The sequence below is a fragment of the Vulpes vulpes genome, chromosome 15, assembly GCF_048418805.1.
Source record: "Vulpes vulpes isolate BD-2025 chromosome 15, VulVul3, whole genome shotgun sequence".
In the NCBI taxonomy this organism is placed as follows: Eukaryota; Metazoa; Chordata; class Mammalia; order Carnivora; family Canidae; genus Vulpes; species Vulpes vulpes.
The window spans coordinates 110,810,409-110,827,195 of NC_132794.1; the positions used below are offsets into that span (position 1 = coordinate 110,810,409).

The 16,787-nt window shown below is 53.3% G+C and overlaps 1 protein-coding gene across 15 annotated transcripts in view; it reads right to left on the reverse strand.

The window, feature by feature from the left end:
* Nucleotides 1-1,342: 1,342 nt before the first annotated feature.
* CHST15 (carbohydrate sulfotransferase 15) overlaps nucleotides 1,343-16,787 on the reverse strand; it is a 74,419-nt gene continuing 58,974 nt past the window's right edge. For all 15 annotated transcript variants that reach the window (XM_072740348.1, XM_072740342.1, XM_072740340.1 and 12 more), the window contains 3 exons: nucleotides 11,554-11,710; nucleotides 5,507-5,654; nucleotides 1,343-3,869 (listed from right to left, as the gene is read on the reverse strand). In XM_072740348.1, the coding sequence (XP_072596449.1) occupies nucleotides 3,679-3,869; nucleotides 5,507-5,654; nucleotides 11,554-11,710 (496 nt within the window). In that variant the 3' untranslated portion in view covers nucleotides 1,343-3,678. The remainder of the gene's footprint in view (nucleotides 3,870-5,506; nucleotides 5,655-11,553; nucleotides 11,711-16,787) is intronic.

Here is a 16,787-nt window from a genome sequence, read left to right on the forward strand (position 1 = left end):
AGGGGCCACGAGCCATGGAAAGGGGAGGCTTCCAGAAGCTGGAGATGCCGAGGGAGCGGGTCCTCACCCAGCATCTCCAGAAGGCACGGAGCCCACACCTTGGCCTTCGCCCCAGGAGACTGATTCCAGATTTCTCATCTCCGGAGCTGCCAGATAATCAACTCGTGTTGTTTTAAGTCTGGCATAATTAGCGCCAGCAGCCGAGGGATCCTGGTCGGTTCCCCAGGGCCACCCGCCCACGGGCCTGCCCGCTCCCGGCTGCTCAGCGGGAGCCCTGGCCCGGGAGGTTCTGGGAAGGTGCCTCTTCCTGCAAGTCTTAACAGGATCTGCCTCGCCCACAAGGAGAGCGGCTCCCCCAGGGTGAGATTTCGGGAGCAACAGGGAAACACCCGCCCACACCCAAGGCCTCTCTCCCTCCCTGCTGGCTGAGGCCAGAAATTCCTCCAGAGCCCTTTGCTTGTTCCCAAATAGGCCTTTGCTTGTTCCCAAATAGGGGCATGGGGAAGAGGTCATTCCAAAGGGAGGTCAACATTAAGATGTAGATGAGCGTTCCCTGTGAACTGGATCCCGAAGAGGGGGGCGCCCACACAGGGGAGAGGGTTTCCCAGGACAGGGAATCAAGGGACCTCAAGGCTCACCCGTCCATCCTGCCCCTCGTGTCCCACCCACCCCTCTCCTCTCAGGCTGGCTTTCTCTGCTGAGCCAAACTGGTCATCAGGAGATGGGGTCCTCCTCTTTCCGGGTCTGGACTTGCTGGCCCCCCTCCCACAATACACAACTAGGGGGGAGGGTGCTGGGAGAGAGACTCTCCCAAGGTGGTCTTTTCAGAAAAGGGGGAACCAACCCATGGTCCACACTGGCCTCCTGAAAGCCCAGGCCTCTGGAACCCCAAATGTGGGTCAACCCCATCTCTTCCACCCGGCTGGCCCATCCCCCTGCAGCCAGAGGACCCTGAAGTGTCTAGTGACAGTGACACACACTCACTGCCCACGGGTATGAGGGAAGCAGCCATCCTGGGAGCAGCCCGTGGGCACAGCAGGGCCTGTGGTCAGTCACCCCACCTTCCAACCCACACGGCCAACGATCACGTGAGGCTGGTCTGTGGGCACGGTGGGCCCTGGCACCCGCATACCCATGGCAGGCCACCCGTGGGTTGTCCCTGGTGATGTCAGAGCTCTTCCCTCTCCCGTCCCCATATGCAGGGGGTCCCCTCCCCCGGTGTGCGCAGAGAGCACACAGGTGAGACCCTGAACGATCTCGACGACTCATCTGTACGCAGCAGGTGCGGTGGAGGACCTACCCCGGGCGCGCAGGGGGGCGAGGCACCGCATGCACTCCCGGGCCGGGTCACGGGGGCCACATTTAATTATGTTAAATATTAATAAAAGTACAGAGTAACTGTGGTTCACTTAGCATACCTTCCACTACCGAGGGTGTACAACTGAATACAGTCCGATACGCGGCTTTGGGGACACAAAGTATCTTCAATACCAGGTCATGAGAAACGCTCCCATTCACTTTGGTTTTGGACGACAGGCTCTAGGACCGCCGTCCGGAACGACACCCGGGCCGTCAGCAAGAACCGGGCTGCCTGTGAGAAAGCAGGGGCGCCAGGGGCGCCCTCCGGAGAAAGGCCCCTCGAGAGGAACTGTCTGGATGGCACTGATTGGCACCGAAGGGCTGCGCCTGCGTCTATAAAAAGATTTGTATCATAAACCAAATAATATTGGAAATAATACCTCCGGGAATACTTCTGTAAGAAGCAGAATCACACTACATGTTATTCACATGCATCCGAGTGCGTAGGAAAAATCCTCTGTCGTAGTCGTGGGTGGGGCGGGAGAGCGAAATGTGTCCTCAAGTGACAAGTTCGTTGGCAGAGAAATCAATCCATGAAAAGGTGGTGTCCAGAGCGGAGGTGCCTCATCAGCAACAGAAGTGGAAGGTGCCCACGCACGCATGCGCGTGCACACCCGGGACTGTAAATAAACACACACGCACGCACGCTGCCGTGACATCTCCCTGCAGCCCCTGGTGCTCAGGCCAGATCCCCTGCTGGCTGCCTGTGAGGGACTTGGGGCCGGGGGACTGTCCCACAAAGCGGGTCTTCGGGACACACAGCTCCTTCGGTAGCAGGAACAGCTCGGCTATGGCCATACTGATGGCCCTTGCACGCCTTCACCCGGGCGGCGCATCCCACCTCTTGCTGGCAGAAAGATGAGGACGCCAGGGCTGGGCAGCTGAGCAAATCCTCACGTCTGCACACACGGCTGGACACAAAGGCATCCGCATGTTCTGACTTTGGCGTATGGGACTTGTCCAGAGAGCTCTGGTTCCCAGGAAGCTTCCCTTGGAAACACTCCAGTGCAAAACTCCATCGAGGTCCCACCTGGGGCTGTGTGCCAAGTGGGCTCCAGTGTTCTCTTCACTCTCTCCCCATCACCTCCAAGAAATGACGAGACCTTTAGCCCACCCACTGGTAAACCAAGCTGCCGGGCGGCCCAGTAAGTTCCATTAAGAATCCCAGCATACCATGCGCGGCCCATATACAGCTCACTCATTGTGTTTCTGAATCAGAACAAGCATCTTGTAGTCTGTGAACATAGGAAGGGCCTCTGGCCACGCGTGGTGGAGAATGTGCGTAATGAGCTCATGGGGGGGGGGGGGGGGGAGGCAGAGCAACTGAGAGCGTCCTTGGCCGGAACTAAAACTTGAAACACCTTCCAGGCCTGGTGGTGACCTTGAGTGTGCGAGGAGAGTCCAAGAGGCCCAGATTTCCCAGGAAGAGTTCAACCCCTGGAAGGTGCTCAGTCTGGCATTAACTGCAACAACTTCCCTTCCAGTTAGAAACGGACTTTGTATTCTGATTATAAACGGAGTAAACTCTTGAGGAAACATCTAAAGAGCAGAAAAGGGAGCTACGGCTAACGAGATACAGAAAGTGGTTTCAAACATTCATTTTCTAGTTAAACGTAAGTAACGCACAAGGACAGAATGGGAGATGGTCTGAGAAACGAATGTGCTACTAAAAATTGATGATTTTTTTCTTCTCTCTCATGAAAGTGAAGTTAAGAGGGTTTACATCTGAAGAGAAAAAGGGTGGACTTCGGAGTAAAAGGAAAAAAAGGAAAGAGGCTCCATTCTCTGCCCAAATGAAGGTAATTGGCCTGAACAGCGCTTCCAAACTGAATGGAAGTGTAAGCTCTGCAATGCCATGGTGTGACCTCTGGCATGGTGGCATGACCTCCAGTGTGGTGGTGTGACCTCTAGTGTGGTGACATGACCCCTAGCATGGTGGCATAACCTCAGTGTGGTGGCATGACCTCCAGCGTGGCGGTATGACCTCTGGCGTGCTCAACTGGATCCCAGCATTGTCAGCCCCCAGCTATGCCCGTCCCCCAGCGCCCCCACCAGCACCGCCCGCCTCACCCCCGCAGCCTGGCCACGCTGCTGCAGGAAGGAACAGTTTCCCAAGTGGATTTCCAATGGCCTCGGCTGGAGACGCCCTGCGAAGGGTCAATTGCCAGATTATTTCACACCACAAATGGTTATGCTAAACACGTGCCTCGGGAGGGGAAGAATCTCAGGGTTTTCTCCACACTGTGAGTAAAAGGGCCCCCCCACAAAGAGAGACTTTTCAAATGTGGTACAGTGGAAACCACAGCGGGAACGCAGCCCTCAGGTCTTCCTCCAGGCGAACGCCTCGTCGGCGAGCACCTGCGCCAGCCTGGTGTTGAAAGGCCCGTAGAAGTCCTGCAGGATCCTCTGGGTGACAGGCCACATGGGCCCCAGGTTCCGGTCCTCAGGACGCCGCGCATTGGACGCGGGGCTCTTTGTCATCAGGGTCTCTTGTTTCTCACCTAAGGGCCCTGAACAGAGAGAAAAGGCTCCCATGAGGCCAGAGGCACGGCAGGATGGAACCCCACAAAGCTCCCAGCCATGCTTCGTGTCGAGACAGGAGTTCCCCCTTCAGTGTGCAGAGATTAAAATGCTTCAGCTGGACCCACTCTGGAGTCGCTGAGGGTGGAAAGCAGAAGTGTCATCATGAAATAGCAGGGACTCTCGGGCCTGGGGTTGCACACTTGCCCTCGGAAGTGTGGCTGGAACTGTGGGATGCAGCTCACCTGGGCCTCACCTCGGCCTCACCTCCTGGCTTGCTGGCCAGATACCCCTCAAGGGCAGGCACTCGCGGCCGCCAGCCTGTCCTTCGATAACTGTCCAACCTGCACATCCATGTGCTTAGATCCTCCTGCTAACCAGCCTGCCAGAATTTTTGTCCCTGTTCTTTCCACTTCAGGCTGCTGATGCAAAGGGCCTGTGGCTGGGCCATACTTCACCCTGTGTGTTGTGCTATGCAGGGCCCACGGGGGCAGGGGGAGGCCACCTATGCCCAGAGATCCCATGAGCTGAACTTCCTCCTGCAGCAAGGTCAGTAGGGAGTGAGGCCCAGGAACAAGCCAGCCACCTCCACCCCCAGCCCTCTACACCACAGGCCTCTCACGGGCTTAACCAACCGGATCAACGCTCAGGCCCTCGGGATGGTGGCAAGGCCAAGGTCCTAAGCCTTTACACAGAAAACCCTATTCCAGTGTCCTTGGGTTGCATGTAATAGAAGGAACAGAGCTGCCTCACTGTCCGTCTCAGGGACTAAAGGCAAGCTCATCAAGGCAAGAGAATCTACCAGTGGCCAAATCAAAGAAAAATGGTTCTGGGCCTTCAAAGGGAAGAGTAATCACACTCCCTCATATCACCAGCTCACCTATGACAAAAGGGTCCCAAGGCCAGTAGTGGGCACACATACTTCAGGAAATATTCCCTCAACAAAATTCCCAGGCCGGATAATTAGACGGGGCTGCGGGAGACGAATGATGAGCTCTGCTCTAGACTTCAAGCAATCCTTGGAGGCACATCCACATGGGCAGCACGCCGTGTCCACATGGCCACCCCTACCAGCCATCGCCATGGCCAGGAGCAGTGGGCCTTCCCAGACGTACCACCAGCCATGTGGCCCTGACGTCAGGGGTCACCAGAAATCTGGGACGAGGCAACGACCTGTCCATGCCCTCCTCCAAGCCTTGCGGCCTCTGCAACACTATTCCAGGCACACACTGACATCTCACCCATCCTCAGGGCTCAGCCCACTGACCATTCCTTCCATGAAGCCTTCCATTCTGTCCTTCAGAAGCTGGGACCCCAGGTCACATGTACAAACCTAAGGTTAGCGAGGACACTAACCTTCCCCATCGTTCTATCAGTGCCTTGGGTTCCTTGAGCTGAGGCTTTCCTTCTCTCTGTCTGCTACACTGAAAGCTTCCAGATGAGGGGCCATCCCCTCACTACTCCAGCACAAGGCTCGGCGCCTGACAAACTGCTACTGAACTAGCCACCCAGCTCGGCCCACCCCTGCCAGGTGCATGGAGTCCAGATGTGACTCAGGGAGCACCACGGCCAGCCAGTGTCCACGGAGCTCATGCCAGCTCCACGGTCTCCAGCGGGACATTCATACCGAGGTTGAGGAACTGGAAGACCCTGTGCATGGTGTACTTGACGTTGGATGCGTGGTCTTCCAGGCGAAGAATGAGGAATTGGTCTTTGTTAAAAACAGTGAGCCAGTCCAGAAGGTACACGGCATACAGACCGACCTGGAGCCTCACCTAGAGCCAAAGAAGAAGGCAGGCGTTACCTCAGGAGTGATTCCCCCAACACTTTTCCCCAAGTATGATGGCAAGCGTACAAGCCAACCCCAAAAGACTTATCCAAGCAAACAACTGCCTTCAAAGGATGGATTTTAAATGCCATGCATGCTCGAGGCCTCATGGAGGGTTCTGAGCTACCCACACAAGGGGTTCCTACTTGGCGTCACGTTTAACCCTCACGAGGACCCTCTAGGTAGCCCCGTGACACATTTAGTAGTAAAGACTGTGGTGAAGGAAGTGCCCCAGACTGTTTGCATGAACAGTGCCGACACTCTTTGCACAACGTCCTGGCTGTTTCTGCTCCTACACCCAGCACATGACGACCATGAGAAACACCAGTCAACGCCTCGGAGACAAGCCAGGTGAGGGAACTGCCATGTGCCCGGTGCCACCCGAACACCCGTGACCAGACGGCTGTGTGTATGTCCCGGTACAGCAGTGTTACATGCAGCCACTGCACGTTCCGGGGTCCTCGTCCTTCTCTGCCTTCTCTCACGCCCAACTGCAAGCTTGCACAATGAATAACCTTGCCCAAGGGAAGTCTGACCCCTTGTCCCTGGATCCTAGGAGGTGACCTCTAGGTCACCTGGATGTCCCTCATAAGCATCTTTGCTCACCTGGGGCATCTGGCCACCGGAGAGTACAGAGCATGAGTCACCCCGGGAGCTTTGGGCCACACAGGCTCAGTCTGTCCTGCAGCAGGGGCTGGGCAGTAAGGCCAGCCACGCGGAGGTATATGACTGAGCCCAGGCAAGAGCCTGGACACCAGGACTTCAGTGGGCTTCCCTGTAGGCAATGCTCGGCACGTACCGTCACGCGTGCTTCTTCCCCGCACAGGCTGATGGGTGATGGGTGTCCCTTCCCTGCTGTAAATCGTAACCACGAATACCACCGTCTTCAGTGCGCCCTGGGATTCCTTCCAATTATGAGCCCCAAAACCACTTTTGGGGACTCCCGACTTACAAACACGTCACGACTCAGAGTGGTCCTGGCATGTTCCCATTAACCTCGCAGCTGCTATTAAGCTCCTCAAAGCTTCAGGAAAGAACAGTCCTCTCCCCTTCCACCAAGGCCCCTTGTCCTGCACTCCTACTCCTGCGCCCTGGCCTCCCCACGTCCTCGGGACCCCACTCCTCTTCCTGTCTGCTGCTCTGTCTCTGCCACCTTCCCAGATGTTTCCATCCGCTGCCCCTCCGGTCAGGCCCCACTGCACAGCCTCCTCACTGCTGCTCCTGTCTAGTCTCCAGCAGCCAGCCCTCGCCTGCCACTACCATAAATGGTCCCCACTCCCAATCCGCGCTCCCCCCCACGGTGTCCAAGTGTGGAGAGCCCTTGGTCTGGCTTGTGCTCAGCCCCCAGGTGCCCCCTCCAAGCCTCGGCCCCTTTGGGCTCCTCCTGTCTTCCCCTAGCAGGGCTCTGGAGGCCCTGGCGGCCGTGCCCACTGCTGTGGGAGCAGACGACGATGGTGAGACAGTTGACCAGACGCACAACTTGTTTCCTCTCCCGCTATTCTTTTCTCATTCTGTTATTTTTCTTATCGTGTGGGAGGACACAAAGGAAGAAAAACAGGGAGGGGGATCAGCTGTCTCCAAAATTCATCAGCTGCCTCCAGCCCCCAGGTGGTTGCCTCTTTGTGTGCCAACCTGTACAGAAGACCCCAAGCTGGGCCAAAGCCACAGGGAAATGAGTATGTGCCAGCCTCAGAAATCACGTGTGCGTCGCCTCTAACACAGACAAACCATTACAAGAACGTCTGCTTGAGTCATCAGCCTCACAGAACATTTCATTCTCTGTTAGGCTCACGGCTGGCCCCTCTCAGGGAGGCCCTGCCTCACAAGGGCCATATCTTCCAGAGAGCCTGCTTTTGGGACTGGGGAACTTTCTAGAATCAAAGAAGCTGGTGTTTGCAACGCAATGGGGCACTGTATAATAGCCGGGAACCCACTCCTGACCTGGCCACAGGTGACAGACTATTTCTGGGCAGCCCTGCTATGTCCATCATGGGCAGAGCCCCCACCACTGCTCCCAGGGGGACAGGACCTGCTGGCTGAGGTCCTGCTGCAGCCGGAAACAGACTCAGGAGTGCTCTGCAGAAGGGAGGCGGGCTGGCTCCCATAGCAGCAGGCTCCCTGGTCCCCTGAACACCCCTCTCCCAGCCCGCCGCCCCTGTACCACTCCAGGAAAGCTCTGGTCACCCCGACTGACACTTTCTGGTGAGAGCAGCATCGCTGCTACAACTGTGCACCATTAAGACCAACCTAGGACAGGCCCACTCAGAATTCTTCGCCTCTCCCCCGGCAGAGTTGGAGAATCAAAATGGAATGAAGATAAAAAGAGTATTCAGGGGAAGTGTCCGATTGATATAAAATTACAAAACATCAGAGCTGAGAGAAGCCTTTGAGGTGATCTGCCCCAGCCAACTCTTGATGGAAAAATAGAAGCCCAGGGAGGGGTGGGAGGGCCGGCTCAGGGTCAGCTAGGAGCACCCACCAGTTCTCAGTTCCCGATCGGGGCTTAGGTGGAACTCCCCACCCAGCCTATCTGCTGTCTGCTAGTGCCAAAAACTCCTTGTTCATTCATTCACTTGTTCTGCAAATAATTGAGGGCGTGCTACACGCCAAGTGCCCCACTAGCCAGTGGAGATGTGCTGCTACGTAACAGACAGGGCCCCTGGCCTCCGGGAGCCTGGAACCTAGTGGGGGACCCAAGAAACCAACACCTGTAACCAGCAGCTGCAGTCCACGCTATTGGGACACACACAGGGTGGGGACAGGGAGCAGACGGTAGATGAAAGCAAGACCGGGAGAATGAGAAGCCCTCCAACACCCAGGAGAGGCCTGTCCCCCGGAAAGGAAAGTGGGAAAAGGCGCTGGAACCTGTCTCTTCAACTTCAGGGAACAACGCTCTGTCTGGAGGGCTGCTAGACGGATTCCCGGGCCCACCCCCAAGGCGCTCGATTCTGGGGTCTGGGGCTCAGCCCGGCAGTCTGCGTTTCTGACAAGTTCCCAGGGGGCATTGATGCTGCCGGTCCAGGGACCCGCTCTGCAAACCCCTGCTCCGAGGCAAGAGGCTGGCCTGAGGACTGAACAGGAGAGCGTGTGGCTGCAGAGCAGTGGACAAAGAGGGGGTGGCGGGGAGGAGGTGGGGGTGGCGGCCGGGCCGGCTCGCGCCTTCTGGTGCTGCAGGAGGGCAGTGAATGTCTTCAGAAGGGTTGTACCAAGGTCCACCCTGGGCTGTGGCTGAGCTGGGATTCAGCTGGAGGGAAATCTGCTTCCCTCATCCCAGAATTAAAGATTCAATGTCCTTTGCCTGGCTCTCCCTGCTGAGCAGGAGCTGGCCAGGGGCTGAAGAGTAACGGCCAATCTGCAATCTGTGACACCCGCCCCCGTCTGTCCTGTGTACAGATGCTGCCCCTGGGCTTCTCTCTCTGACCAGAGGTGTCTGCTAAGCCACCGCCTTGTGGTGGCTTCTTCTCCCACCACCTCATCCTCATCCAACCCATCTGCACTTCTCTCCCACTATGCCTCCTAATTGTTTCTAGAAACCTCCATCCCCTCCTACCCTGACTCAGCCACCAGTTCTCTTACAGAAATCTCATCTCACCCCCACCCCCACTGGCTTCCCTGTCTCTGGGATACGGCCCACCCTCCCACCTGAGGGCCCTGTACACTGGGCACCTTTCTGAAATGCACAACTGCTACAACTATCCTCCCCTCAAGCCCTCCCTGGGGTCCCAGCACCCTCAGGATGAAGTCCAGACTTCCAAGGCTCACCAGAGCTCCTCAGTGATGCAGGCTCACACCTTCCTCTTACCATCACCCCACACCCACACGACTATGTGCTGTGCTGACTGTAGTAAACACGGTCTGTGCCCACCTCTCATCTTTTGCACATTCTGCTCCCCTCACCTGGACATGTCACCAACTCCACATCCCCGGATGACTCATCCTTTCAGCTTCAACACAAACATTACCTCTCTGAGAGAGTCCCTCTGATGCCCCATGTCCGGGTAGCCTCTACTGGGAGCCACAGCTCCTGTCCCAGCCTGTCACTCTCCCTGCTAGGGCTGGGGCTGCACTGGCAGTCTGTCGTGCCATGGCTGCCATCCCAGCTCGTGGGCCACTCACACACATAGTGAAGTGGTGAATGCACGTGAAGGGGAGAATACGCAGCCCTGAAATATACCACTTGGCGTAAGGATTATTTTGAAGGCAACTGAGAAGAAACAATTAAGAAAAGCGCTCTGCCCTCACTCTGTTTGCCTAAAAGCAGTATGTAAATTTGTGAGGGTGCCCTCCTCCCCTCTCGGCCATGATGGACCAAAGTTAATCACTGGAGAAACTCTAAACCTCTGTCGGCCTGAAGACAGCACCAAAGATTTGACAGAACAAACCTTGCTAAAACTAGCCCTTATCACCCCCATCCGTTTATTTGCCTTCCCACAGTTTCCTGCCCTAGAAACTCAAAGTCTTTTTCCTTTGTCTGGTCACCTCTCTACAAACGCATTGTTCTCTTACCACGTCACATGAGCCTGAGTTCTAACCACCCCTCTGAGTTACTCATCGAGGATGCGTGTATCTGCAACACAGACATTAATAAGCTGGTGGTTCTTTCCCCTCTTGTTAATGTGTCTTTTGTCATCTAATTTATGGGGCCCCAACCAATGACTCTAAGATGGCCAGAGCCAAGGGATGATTTATTTCTCCCCTCCATGTGAATGAATATCACTCTGATCCTTCCAACAGCCCGGTAAAGCAGTAGTATTACTCCATTTTATGGGAAGCAACAGAGTCTCAGAGAAGCTCAAACAATTGCTCAGAGTCACACAGCTGGTAAATCCCCAGGCTGGGAACTGCACCCACGCCACCATCTGACTCCACAGGCCACTCCTCTACCCTACACCCCTGGCCAGATTCTGTGCAGATCTGTGGCCCTGGTCTGAAGCATCCTTGACAAACTAAAAACTCCAGCAGGAGAGCCTCAATCCAGCCCACTGCACCCTGCCTTCCAGATGACACACCCTCTGATAACGAGAGAGTGAAACCCCTTGAGAGGTTTGTGAAGCTCCCCATGCCCAGGGGGTTCCCAGCCTCCACCTCCAGCACATCTGTCGGTAGTTTACCACATGATGCACTCTGCAGAGCAGCACTTGTGAACCACACCCCGGGACAGGGGCAGCGCTGGCTTCACTGTGAAAGACTTTCCTACCGCACAAATCTACTACAAAGGTACGCCCACAACCCAAAAGTGGTGCAGCAGAAATCCACCCTTAGCTAAAGTGTGTGGAATTCACCACCAGCAGTTTCTTTTGCATAAAAAAAAAAAAGCAAGATGCATATGGCTATATTCCTGAAGGCAAATAAGAGAAAAGAAAAGAGAGATCAAGGAAAAAAACATTTTTCCATTTAGGGCCTGCCAAAGAAACACTGAAAGTCACCAGTGGGCAATTTTTTTTAACCACCATTACAATCCACCACTGGAGAACATGCTTAAGACAGTTTGAGAGCTGGGTCCCCGTGTCTGCCAATCCTAATTGCAGGGTGCATTTTCGGAGCCTCGCTACATGGTAATCTTCCTAAATGCGCCCTCATTCCCTGCGGAGGGAGGAGAGAATTGTACTGGGAGATCAGCAGGGAAGAAAGCCTGGTGCCAGCTGAAAGGGCCCATCCCTCTTACAGTTTTTATGTCCGTGCATATTTGTGTGTGCATTAGCCGCTGCGCAGAGGCCTGGGGAGAGGCATCTGCACATTCAAATGCTTCTCTGTGTTTATATGCTCCCATCCCATCCACCATGCCGCCTGCATAATAAGTACCACAGAGCCTGTTCTGAGGGGGGCCGGGCTTCCAGGATACGCACAGGCATGGCATTGTTGAGCGTGTTGTTGTAGACACAGGCACGCAAGGAATAATCGAGCATGCAATTTTCAAACAGCTGCAGAGCTTCCGTCACTTTTTCATGAAAGTCGTCGGCAGATTTATTCGAACTTGCGAAGTAGAGATAGTCGGAGTACAACCTGTGAATAAAATAAATGGATATTTTTACCGCCCAGGAATGTGAAATCATGCTTCTTGGGTGACAATGACAATCAACGTGCAATCACAGATCTCGTCTCGTTCATTAGGACCCTGGCATTTCTTTGTTCCCTTGCACATGGGCCACTTCCCTACCTTCTCTCACACCTCCCCACCCTTGCCAGGGCCACCCACACTCGCCTGGACTCAGACTCATCTACACTGGCCCCAGACAAGCCACCAGCACTTTCTTTGTTCTTTCCAGCCACTTGAGCGTGCAGCCCTGCTTTCCCTGTCCTAGTGAGCTCAGAAATGAGAGCAAAGTCAGGCCATGAAAATGTTATCCTCCTTCCGGTCTGTCTTCTCTCCTCCATCCGAGGCAACAAGAACATCTGTCGCTCTTATAACATTACAGTTCCTTGGGAAATTCCTGCCCATTCCACAGACATTCCAAATGTTTTTTTTTTTTTTTTTTAATACCACTTGATGGGATGAGCACTGGATGTTATACTACATGTTGGCAAATTGAATTTAAATTTTTTTAAATGTAAAAAAATAAGTAAAAAGATTTTTTAAAAAATACATGAAATTTATCTTCCTAGATTGGTGGGGAACCTATTTTTCAACACAGTATAAAAACACGCCCAGATATGCATGCAGTCACCTATAAATCTGTTTGCTTGTCCACGTCCATGGGTCCATTCATGCGGATCCCACCACATGGATGTGCCAGGTTTTCCTACGGGAACTGGTGGTGTGGGCTCCTTGGCTGAACTTTACTGAGGCTCCTCTAAACCTTCTTCCCAACTTGTAAACAGCCACGTCATCTCCGAATTGCCCAATTTCAGCAAGAATTCTGATGGGTCAGTTTAGCCAGAATCCCCCACCTTCTGATATCTGATCATCCTGGATGTGTGGTGGGTTCTTCATCCCCCCAACCCTTGGGGCATGTCTCATCCCCTCAGCCTGCCTTCAGTGGGAATCCTGCTACATCGGGTTGGCCAGAGCCCTGACTCGCTTACCCTGATGTGTCCTCTAATTTCCAACCCACCGATCCCCACCCTTCCTTGGCTATAAGTCCCCACTTTTCCCTGCTGTACCTTGAATGGAGGCCAATATCTGTCCCCTACAGGAAACCCCACACCATGTCCTGACCTCCCTGCAACGGTCCTCAATGAAGCCTGCCTTCAGTCTTGAACAAGCACCAGAAGGACCTGCTTGCTTGCTTTCTCGTTCTATCTTTTCTTCCTTCAATAGATCTTCTGCAAATATATTTTACTGAACTCTCTGCATTACAGACAGATTTTTTTTTAAGCATGGGATATTTCTTTTCTTACATCACATAAATAAGCGGTAAGACAAGATGAGTTCTAACAACATAATAAATCCATCTCTCTTGGAAAGTCTTCCTGCCCAGGTTCTCTGGTGGTCCTAACTGGGAGTCTTGCTCCCCAAAGATGAGCTTCATTATCAGTTGCTGAAACAGCCTTCGAGAAATTTTCTTTGCCTACTCAGGCATCTATCTGCATATGTTGTATTTTTGAAAACGCAGATGGCATCAGATTACATCGGATGGAGTCAGGCTGCAGACCTACCACTGTGGCACTCTCCTAATCACCTGGTTTGGAGGATTCTGAGCATCCATGAGAGCAGCTAACATGGTACACTGCAGCCTGACAGACACCTGATTCTCTTGTCGCCAAATAACTTTTTTCTTTAACAGAACTGAGCTGTGAGTTCCCACACCTCTTCCTCTTTCTGCTTGCAGAGAGGCTAAGTCTTCGTGCCTTTTCGATGCCCATCCCCACGTGACCTGACCTCCCTGCTGCACCCTTGCCTCATACACCATCCTCGGCCTGCCTATGGGAACACGGAGCTGACGAGGGGCGGCCCCCTGGCTCCAAGGACCCACATTCTCTCTCCTGCTAACACCATATTAACCCCCCCAACTTCTCCAAAGTGGCTTCACTCATTCCAGTGAAGGCAATTCAGTGAACCTTACTATGTACCGTATGTCTAAGGAGTACACATCTGTCCTGCCAATGGTGCTCCAGCCCCTCCCTGGGACTCAGCCACACCCACTGGAGCAGAAACCACAGGGCCCCCACTGCACAGGTCAGCTGCAAATGCTCCTCCCACACCTCTCCCCTGTAACTACTGTCATGGGAGGATATGCAGATGTACCGGTACCTCGAGCATGGCTTGTCAGGGACAAGAGCTTCTTCACCTCTGGCACAGTACCTTTGACATGACCCTGAGAATTCATCCACAGCCAGTATTCACAGAGAACACCTGTGAGAAGTCTGAAGATGCCTGGGATCTGCCCAGAGATCGCCTAGAGTCTACATACACCCTGGCATGGGAGTTTTGTAGACCTCAACCTGTTCCATTAAACACTTCAAAAGGCTGTTTCCAGACTTGTCCTCAGTGATGCTCAGTGACTGGCGAGTTCACACCCCCCAGATCCGTGCCCACCCGAGCATATTACCCAGGATGATACCACATCTGCCCATTACAGTGTCCCCCAACATCAGCTGTCCATCATGGCATCCATCGCTGCAGGCTAGTCATAATATAATCTAGAAGCTGATGGTTAAATGCCAAAATCAGATTTGCATGGACCTCACAGAGCAATTCAGTTGTATGTGCCAAGGCGTACCATGTGGCCATGAGTCCGATAGGGTACCATTCCCAGCTCACGTGTTTCTTATCAGTCCAACTGATATTATGGCCCAGGCCAAGAAAGTATGTCCAGGAAAAGTAACAGACACCTCTGAAACTGTCATCAAAATCTATTATTTAATAGGAAATCCAAAACCAATGACTCCTATAGGACTATCCACATTCTTTGGTGGTACTGGAATTCTATCCCATAAATTACCATCTAAAAACCCAACCACCAAGTCAAGTTTTCCATACTGAGAGTTGATTTTGTAGCAACATTTCTTGTGGACGTTAGGCTCATAAATAAAACAAGAGCCCCTAAAAGCTGCCTCAATTTTATGTACAAAGTAACTTCATGAAGAATCTGCTGATTCTATACAATTGTTTAGAGATTAGGAAGTAATTCCAGGGCACACACTGGAACATGTCTGATGTTCCAACCAGGTCAACCCAGCTCTGCCAGAAGGCAGGAGGGTGGATTTTCATCTTTTGGAGGTGACGTGAAATGAACACAGGATCCCACCTTCTGTGAGTCAGACCCACTTCCTCAGGAGAGTGGAGGGGGGATGTCCCTGGCCTCTCAGACCCCCCCCCCAGGAACCCTGGATCTGTCCACAGAGCATACAGCAGGCCTCGGAGTTCCCTGGAGCCCACATGCATGCCCAGATTTATATCTGCAAAAATACATCCTTCACGCTCCACTTTGTCAAAAACATCTAAGCAGAGTCTTTGTTCATCACAACAAATGGCCATCCTTCCCATCCAGATTCTATAGATCCCCTCAAAATATGTACCCAGTACCTGTGAATAGGATCTAATTTGGAAATAGGGCTCTTTGCAGATGAAATTATGTGGAAGATCTTGAAATGAGATCATCCAGGATACAGGGTGGGTTGTAAGTCCAATGATGCTGTCCTTACAAAGGAGAGATAGACACAGGGGAGAAGGCCCCATGAAGACAGAGGGAGAGGATGGGTGATACCACCATAAGCCAGGGAACGCCAAGAGCTGTGAGACACCAGCAGCAGCTGGACACAAGTCTGGGATAGTCCCTTCCTCAGAAGCCCCAGAAGGAACCCACCCTCCTGATACCTGGACTTTAGACTTCTAACCGTCAGAACTGCCAGAGAAGAAATTTCTGTTGCTTTAAGCCACCAGGTTTATGGAAATCTGTTGCAATGGCCCCAGGAAATACATGCAGGTTCTAACCCCCAAATGCCAGGAAGACTGGGGAGTCATTTCTGCCAGCACCTCTCTCCTACCCTGAAACCTCAGCAGAGTCCTGAGTGTGCAGCTCTACGGGGCCAGGTGGTTGGCTTTCCCAGAGACACAAGAAGGAAGGCGAAGGAAAAGCACTATTTGGGTCCCCTGAAGAATGAGGCTCATGCTTCACAAGAATGTTGGCAATAATCAATGCTGTGATTTCCCCACAGCTACCCTCTGGGAGGAACGGACCAGGTAGTGGCCATGGATGACTAAAAGCCACCTGCATGGTTTAAAGCCATTCAGAAAATGTTGAGAAGGGCAGCAAATGTATCAAGAATAAGTGTCCAAAAGCTGGAGTAGGCACACTCACGTAACAAGAGCTAAATCTAAACATCCACATTTTGGTCTTTAAAATCAACTGTACGATGATGAAACAGGGGAGAGAAGCCAAAAGGGAAAATACACAATAGGTTTAGCTGACATAAGCTCGTAATGAATCACCACAGAACTGCCTGGACACTTAAGCAGATCTCAGGATGCATTCACAAAGGTATGGCATTGAGGACATGGGAGGGTGTCACCTTGCTCCACCCTGGCAGGTGGGGACCCCAAAGGAGGCTTGCCTACTTCAGTGCTAGGTACCAAATGGTGGGAAGAATGAGCTGTTACATCTGAAGAAGCAAGCCTTAGCAGGAAGGACAACTGTTTCAATGACTAAAAGGCTGTCCTGTGCTGGAAGGAGACCTGAACCATCCTCCTGAAGGACCGACTAGTGAGTAGAAGGTTCTGGAATTAGTTTGATGTGAGGGAAAAAATCTCCAGCTGGGCCAGTCCAGTAGGAAACAAGTGCCCCAGGGCAGGAGCAATCAAGGCTGGGGGCGTTGCTGAGGGAGAGCTGGCTGACACCGACACCCAGCAGGCCCCCTTACAGCGTAGGGGCTGCCAAGGCCCCTTCTGCTGAACCACCTAATTTTCTTCTTCTTCAACCATCCCAAACAGATGGGTGTTACATTTGGCCAGGACTGTTTCCAACAGCAATTCCAAATATAAGTCCGAATACATTCCAGGCCTTCTGTGCTGTGGTTATTTTAGAAGGCTGCTGGGCGGCCCCATGCCGGGGGTCGGCCCTTGTGGAGGTGCACTCAGCTCCTGCCTGTGCTTTGGGGGGGGGGGGGGGTCCTGGGTCCCAGCACTGCCACGAGGGGGAGT